The sequence below is a fragment of the Conger conger genome, chromosome 6 (assembly GCF_963514075.1).
Source record: "Conger conger chromosome 6, fConCon1.1, whole genome shotgun sequence".
NCBI lineage: Eukaryota > Metazoa > Chordata > Actinopteri > Anguilliformes > Congridae > Conger > Conger conger.
In genome coordinates this window covers 18487458-18496074 of record NC_083765.1, presented here as the reverse complement: position 1 = coordinate 18496074, position 8617 = coordinate 18487458, and the positions used below count along the sequence as shown (strand labels likewise).

Here is an 8617-nt window from a genome sequence, read left to right as displayed (position 1 = left end):
GCAGTATAAACACATCTTGTTACTTGTGCCCAAGTATTATGTTCCTGCGTGGCATGGTTCCATCTGCAAGAAAAAAATCTCCTCCCAAAATAAATCACAATTAAGCATACAGTATGCACACACGCTGAGCCCAACGTAATGTAATACAATATGGGTGCCATGTGTGTCCTGCATCAGTCAGCCAACACATGTTGATGTTCCAAGGACTTGTTTTCAGAAAACAAATCTGTTCTCATTGTTCTGTTTCAGGACTCTCCACAGCCCAGTCCCTGGGATTGGCAGACAGTTGGCCAGTGACCTGACTCACCCTGTGTGTCAGAAAGTGTCCCAGAGGAACAGTCTGTGAAACTCCTACACGTTCCTCCCCTCTGGTAAAGAAGGAATACTCATCCTGGGTAGGGTCACCAGCAGACACGAATTCACCATGTTCTCATTGCACATCTCCTTATAATTACAATGGATTCATATTCATCACTTCTAACCTTGTGGTGTCGTAAACTCAGAATTTGACACATTGTTCAAATGCATTTTATTGTAGCCAAATAACTAAATTCAACTTGATAGGGAATTCCAGACTGTGCATTTAATTGTATTGGTTATGGACAATTTGACCTGATGACAATGTGTACTATTGTATGATTAGTACCCGGATACATGACCAGTCTTCTCAATGAGTAAAAATAACTTCACAGAATTGTAACTCAAAGTCGAATTGTTACTGGTAATTGTGTTGACAGACATTCTTTTTAAAGATAATGTAAAATGACACAAGGATGTAGAATGTACAGTGTGTCAGAGACCCTGCTGAAGGCACTTGTGATATGGACTAGCCGTGGTAAATTGTGGGGATTTTGAACGTTCTCAGCGTGAGCTAGAGCTCTACATTCCTCAGTGATTTATAATGGGCTGAGGGCCACACCCACTGCTCTGCTTCTGAAGGACCCACTGCCTGGGAGTCAGGCGGACATTTTAACACGTCTCACATCCAGGGAGCGGGCCTGCATGTTTTTACATCCACTCCACAGCCATTTATCACAAGCTAAAAGGAAAATATAGCACCCAGACTAGCGAAAACATGGAAAACTCATGTTCAATTCTACAAAATTACTGCATTCAAAAAGGTTGCAAGAATTGGAAACTATTTATTTTCCTAAAGCTCTATCTTGGATTTAATGCAGTTTTTCCCCTTAATTCAACATTGACTGCATTAGCTTGTTGAAAACACCATACTGGCAAGGTACCAGTTATGTTTCTAAAAACATTTTGTGAAGAGAAGAGGTTTTCTCTCAGAAACAATTTATTAAATTAAATCACTTGCATAGTTTTATATAAAAAAAAGAAAGAAAGGTAGGTTTAATTTTTCATTTATTGGTTTTTGTACAAAAGTCTTTAGATATAATCCAAAGCAAGGGGCCATGAGTATGTTCACGACCGAGTCATATTTATTTTACATCCATTCCATGTACTGCTAAAACAACTTTTGATAATGCATACTACTGTATTAATTACACAGTTTGTGGTAGTACATTTTTTAAATGCTTGCATCAGTTTTTACAGATAGGACAGACATACAGCAAATACATTACAACTCAAAAGATGTCCCTTCTAAATTTGTTCAATTGTGCCTGTACAATAAATAAGTATAAAATATATCTCTGTTATCAATCTTGATGTATTTTAGAAACACATTTAACATACAAAACACTAACAGCTACAATCTCCGAAAAAAGTCCAGCTATTTCGGCAAAGGGAAACCAGTATCCTGTTTCTTGCCACATCGAAAATATTGGCCAATGCATTACTGATGGAAATGTGAACTATGTCAGTCATCTCCAGTAACTTGTAGTTAGATATTAGACAGTCTGTTCAAATTGATTTAAGAGACATTTTTGATGTAAATGGCCTTGACAGTTAAGACAGATTATAGTTTTAAATTTCTTGCTGGTACATCTACAACATTAACAAATGGACCACAAATTCTGATATGAAACAAATATATGAAAAAGCATCACAATATTACATCAGGAACCATCACAGCATAGGATAAATTTCTCCTGGAATGAGACAGATGTCAACACCACTGAACAGGACAAAAATGAGGAATGTTGTCTTTTCTTTCTTTTCGGTAAAGTCAAGTATAGTCAACGAACAATACAATCGAATCACACATCCACATTTTTCACATACATCGAGACCAACTGGGAAGGTAGCTAGGTGGCACTAACACATGCTTTTGATTTGCACAGATTCAGTAGTCCTTTTCTGTGAATCATCCACGAGTCTCACACGATCCTTTTGGGCAGTGGTGACAGCGGGAACGTCCCCCCTTCTCTCCTCGTGTCCTGTCTCATAGTTTCATCTTCTTCACCACGGGGATGGGTAGAACCTGGTGGATTTTGGACTTCTCCTCGTCCGCCACTAACTTCACCCAATCAGGACGGAAGCTCCCTTTGAAGCCCACAAATGCCAGTTTATCTGAAAAGGCAGAAAAGACAAATCATAAACTACTGTACATGCCCTTGTCACATGTCTGGTCTATTCAGAAAATGCTGAAATTCAACATAATGTCTGTGCATTGTTACCTCCTTTGCAGGGAGTTGAAGTGCGCTTTTGACTGTACTATACACTCACTAAGCACTTTATTAGGAACAACTGTACACCTACTTATTCATGTAATTATCTAATCAGAAAATCATGCGGCAGCAGTGCAATGCATAGAATCATGCAGATATGGGTCAGGAGCTTCAGTTAATGTTCACATCAACCATCAGAATGAGGAAAAATGTGATCTCAGTGACTTTGACCATGGAATGATAGTTGGTGCCAGATATGGTGGTTTGAGTATCTCAGAAACCGCTGATCTCCTGGCATTTTCACGCACAACAGTCTCTAGAGTTTACTCAGAATGGTGTGAAAATCAAAAAACATCCTTGTTGATGACAGAGGTCAACGGAGAAGGGCCAGACTGGTCGAAGCTGACAGGAAGGTGACAGTAACGCAAATAACCACACATTACATCAGTGGTATGCAGAAGAGCATCTCTGAACACACAACATGTAAACCTCTACGTGGATAGGCTACAGCAGCTGAAGACGTAATAAGCCTAAAAAATAAGTCTAATAAAATACCTAATAAAGTGCTCACTGCGTATATATTAAGAATGGAATGCTGACAATGGATTGCCTTTGAGGTGTCTAGGATTGCTTGAACAAAATGAAAGACTTTTGGCTGAGTGAATAGTATTAACAGAGGCACGGTTGCATTGAAAACATTGTACTACTTGCCTGTCTTGGATGATAATGAAATCTGGGAAGGGTAAATTATCATTTTGAATGTCAATATAATTTCCACTTGATCTAACTAGTGGAAATTATATTGACATTACATATTGGAGGGATAAGACTGCAGAAACATAAATTGATTGGAGATGGAAGATGAACGGGGGGGGGGGGGGATAAAGAAAAAGAATAAAGAGAGATACAGAAAGAGAGCCTTTACTGCCTATATGTGAAATGTACTTTCTGCAGAGAGGAGGCTGTGTATGTTACTCATTGTGGGTATTAATGGCGTCATTACCATATACGCTTGTGAGGGAAATGAAGGAAAATAAAATTATGCAAAATCTGGGCTTTATTATTTTGCACGAGTGAGGAGTCCATGCAAAAACCCATTATGCTGACTGAATTAGCAAACCTCTGTAAACAAAGGTCAACATTCAGAATATAATTACAGAAAGCTTTGAGATCTCTTTGCTCAAGGGAAAGGATACAAGGTTTTGAATAATTCTGTGAATCTCTCCCGGTGGAATGTACCCACTAGCACCCCCTGCTGTATTCTATGAATGCTGTTCACGTGGCTTTACTCAAATTCAGCACAATTTGCTAAGAATATTTTCTATCCATTTGGCCAAAATGTGAATATGAAGAGAAATGACTGCTAATTTATTTACTAAATGCTAAATAAAGCCTGATTTCTAAGTAGAGACCAGTGCAAATTGTAGGGAGAAGGACATGTGGGAGTTGTAGACATGACATGCGCCCGACACTCAAAGTGGAGCTTTGTCTGTTTATACACAAATTGCTCTGCCAATAGCAAACAAACATATTGCAAACCATTACTTCAGTGACCGTGAGTGCTGATTCCTTGGAGTGAGCATAAGGAGATGTGTACACTCGTTGTCTGTATTGCCAGTTCTCCCCAGGGTGGTAAAATTGAAGCGTCAACACTAAAGAAAATCACCTTTCAATTTCACAATCTTGTCTGCTCCAAGCTGTTCAAGTATCTTCGTCCACGGTCCTCTGGTGACAAGGCGTCCTTTGGATGTGATTAGCACTATGGATCTAGAGTCACAGGGGTGACATTAGACAAAAAGACATGTACCATCTGCAACATCAATATCTTAAACATGACTGCTGGTGCTGCTACTGCTAAGACTAATACTACAACTAATAATGATAATAATAATGATAATGATAATATTAATAATAATAATAAGAAAAATAATTTGTAGATGAACACAGCGTATGTGATACAGAAACAGGGAGGCTCACTCGTCCTGTAGGCCAGCGATGTAGCTCTCGATCTGAGCTGGGATGCCCAGCAGAATGGAGTTTCTGAAGCTCTTGCTGTCCAGCACCTTGCCACAGTGTCCGTCGATGACGGTCAGCTGCACTCCATCATCGGCCTGGTAGATCTTCTTTCCGTTCACCTGTGAACGACAGAGAGGTGATGACCACGGCTGTCTGTAAGTGTGAGGGCCGGCAACCACTGCACCAGATCAGCAGCCCTGGGTGCAGTCGGTGATGGAGCCCAGGCTGTTGCAGCGACAGAAGAGTAAATATTTATAGTGCTAATAATACTGTTCCGTGGAAAACATTAACCAGGGGCAACGTGCCGTACCTCTGCATATGCGAAGTCATCCTTGATGTGGAAGAAACGAGTGTTGTATGACTCCAGTTTGATCTCCAGGAAGTGCTCTGTTGTAGTCTGTTGTTGGACACAAAGGAATTTATGGACCTTAAAATTTTATACAGCTCAACATGGCAATAAATCCTAAGTGCCACGCTTTGGGCATTACTGGAGGTGCAGCATTCCATTGCTGTGAGACTAACAAGATGGAAACCGGTAGAACAGAAATAATGAGGCACATTAGTTAGTGCGATTAACCGGGGGAAAATCCACAGCCAAACATATTGAGCGACTTTTCTGTTCAGTCACAATTGATATTTACCTCATTAAATTTGTAACATAAATGCTTCTTGAGAGGTTCGCTCATTTTTGTGGTGCTGACTGTTTTTATTGATTTACCGATAAAGAGCTTTTAAACAGAATGCAATGTTTTCTTAGCATTTCTCTTTTCCATGACGTGGAAGAATTTAATCATTTAAAATAAACTAGGATAGAAATAGGACAGGCCATGGCCTTTTTACCAGCTTGGTGGTGGGCAGTTTCTTGGGCATTGGTACATCCACAACAGGCATCTCTGTGTATCTGGGGTAGGCCTCTGCCATGCAGTCACTGGGGCCGCTGCCCTTCGGGATCACAGCCTTAATCTTTATCCTCTCACATCCCTTCACTGAACAGAAGGCCAAACCCTCCTTCTCACTGTAGGCTCTGACCTTCATGAACAGGAGCCTGGAGGAACGGAGGAGAAGACCCAGTCAAAACCAGCACAGCCATTTTCAAATGACTACTCATTCAGCAAACATCCCTCACTAGCAGCACAAATATTTGGTAACTCCTTGTATTACAGCCTGTTAATTACCTAGTATTTCGTGGCTAAGTACCAGGTACTTATTAGGTAACTATTTTGATTTCAGAGGTAAGTACCATGAAACTGGCTGTAAATGTACATAGTACTTATATACACTCAGTGAACACTTGATTAGGTATTTATTATAATTATTTTTTTGACTTATTAAGTCTTCTGCTGCTGTAGCCTGCTGCTGAGTGATGATGCATTGTGTGTTCAGAGATGCTCTTCTTCTTACCACTGTTGTAATGTGTGCTTATTTGCGTTAATGTCACCAACCAGTCAGCTTTGACCAGTCTGACCATTCTCTGATGAAGTTTCTAATTAACAAGGCATTTCTGCCCAGAGAACTACTGCTCACTGGATGTTTTTTTGTTTTTCACACCATTCTCTACTAACTCTAGAGACTGTTGGGCATGAAAATCACAGGAGATCAATATTTTCTGAGACGGCCAAACTTGTATCTCACTTATATCACATTTCCTCCCCATTCTGACATTTGTTCTAAACAACAGCTGAACCTCTTGACCATGTATACATGTTTTTATGCATTTAGTTGCTGCCACATGATTGGCTGATTAAAATGGGCTGATTACATTAACAAGCTGGTCTACAGGTCTACCTAATAAATTGCTCACTGAGTGTATATGGTACTCACTGACTTTGTTTATAGTACTTACCACTGATATCAAAGTAGTTACCTAATAATTATACAAGTAGACCAGTAAATACTAGGTAATTTTCAGGCTGTAAAATAAAGCATTCACAATAAGTCACAAAATCTGTACAAATTCTAGACTTAAATAGACCTGAAGCCATCAACTATGCATCACATACATACAAAGACAGTGAAGTGATTTCAACCGGTTCCCATTAAAAACAATTCACTGAACAATGCCTGAGAGCAGAAAAAATTATGTCATTTAAGAAAGATACATGACGCTGTAAATATTCTCTACATGCAATGATGCTGTGTTTCAAAAGAGATTCAAGCTATTTTCATGCAGTTCCCTTTCAGCCGACAGTAGCGGAACTAATGCATTAGCAGGAGAAGCAGTCTAGAACTAATACGCCTAAGCCAGCCCATGCAGTTTGCAGTCATAATTCTCATTCTTATGTGCTTCAGAGTGACTGAGCAGCAAGCCAATTGAGCCCTGTTTCATATTTCATTGCTTTACATTATACAGTTCTGAGCTGCTGTTGTAATACACGGTCTTCTTCTGCTAACGAGAGCGCCGTGGGCATACCCAGTCTCTTCCTCCCAGTAGTAATAGCCCCTTGACAAGTGGCTGTGCTCCATCTTCTCCCTCTGTTGGGTTCTGAGGAAGACCCCTGTCTTCCTGGTCTGTTTGGTGAGACGGTTGTGAATGTCTGATATGATGGTGAAGGCTGTCCCTTTAGGATAGCAGAACCCCACGTTTATCCATTCATTCCTGCGTGATAACAGACAGCAATGATAGTTATTGAAAGAAAAAACAAAAAACAAAAAAAACAATGAAGCAACTGAGGTGAAAGGACGGCTTAAATGACTGACATACTTGTTTCTGAACACTAGGTGGCACCAGAACACAAACCAAGTTGGCCTTGGATTTTTGAGTTACATTCCCTGAATTGCAAGTCGTGAATGTCATAGAAATGCATTGTAAACCAAGCCTTTGTTCATCTTTGACGAACTGTGTCAGTATGCACTAGGGGTATGCACTGCATGTCTCAAGGAGTTTCATTGCTTGTAGGGACCACAAAATGTCATGCCACATTTGTACATTGCATCTCATCCTGTAGCTCTCTCAATGCTGATGGGAGAAGACATTTTGGGTGCCCAGAATGACAGGAAGAACACTGAAGACAATGACAGAGGCCAGACACGAGCCACCAGCATTACGTGATTCAGAAACATTCACTACATTTTTCAAGTGTTTCACAAACCCAAAATATCCATTCGCTTCATGTTTGATGCATCAATAGTATACAGTATAGAGCCATAGAAAGTTGTAGTGGGCACAATTTGAAATAAGCAGTTCAGGCGTGTTGAACTGGAGTGGCCTCCGTGGTTTTTACACAGCGAGGGCTCACCTGTTGAAGTTGATAAGCCACACGGTGACCTCGGCTGGGGCAGCCCGGTCCCAGTGCACGGTGTAGCCCTTGGACAGGGTCACCACCGGCTGGAACTGCTGGTAGTGGTTCCTCTTTCCCAGGGCTCCTTCCAGGATCAGTGGGTGTTCTGGGTACTCATCCTTCACAATCTTCATATCCAGGTTGGCCGGGTTACGTATCTGAATGTATATCTATGACACAACACCACAGAAATGTTTTAAATCAGAGCAGAATTGCAGGATACGTCGGTTATAGCAGAAACTGAAATGCGCTTGCCCATGTCAGATATTTTACAGCAGCAATTGAATTGAATTGAATATACTGTACAGTTGTGTTCAAATAAATAGCAGTGTGTTCAAAAAAATATTTTTTAATAGCTTTTCAAATGTAGTAGAAACATTACACATTCAATTCCAAATCAAAGCATTAGAAAATTTGATCAAGTCTGCGTTATTCTTTTACAGGAAGCAAGGAAAAGGAATATTAATCTGTTCAAAAAAATGTCAGTGTCAACATTTTTTTCTTCAAACTGTCTTCAAACTGTATGAACTGAAGACATTTTTCAAGATTTCACTTCACTTTAAATTCCTCAACTAATATTTAGTTGCATAACCATTGTTTTCGATAACTGCTGCGCATCTGCGTTGCATCAAGTCAATCAACTTCTGGCACCTAGAAACAGGCATTTCAGCCCAGGATGAACAAACTACATTCTACAGTTCCTGTGAATTTTTGGGTTTTGCTTTAGAAACTGCATTTTTAATGTCACCC

General features: G+C 40.2%; 1 protein-coding gene across 2 annotated transcripts in view; it reads right to left on the bottom strand.

Moving 5' to 3' along the window:
• Positions 1-1348: 1348 nt before the first annotated feature.
• cemip (cell migration inducing hyaluronidase 1) overlaps positions 1349-8617 on the bottom strand; it is a 66193-nt gene continuing 58924 nt past the window's right edge. For both annotated transcript variants that reach the window (XM_061245100.1, XM_061245098.1), the window contains 7 exons: positions 7826-8037; positions 7000-7185; positions 5430-5634; positions 4900-4986; positions 4551-4708; positions 4240-4340; positions 1349-2475 (listed from right to left, as the gene is read on the bottom strand). In XM_061245100.1, the coding sequence (XP_061101084.1) occupies positions 2348-2475; positions 4240-4340; positions 4551-4708; positions 4900-4986; positions 5430-5634; positions 7000-7185; positions 7826-8037 (1077 nt within the window). In that variant the 3' untranslated portion in view covers positions 1349-2347. The remainder of the gene's footprint in view (positions 2476-4239; positions 4341-4550; positions 4709-4899; positions 4987-5429; positions 5635-6999; positions 7186-7825; positions 8038-8617) is intronic.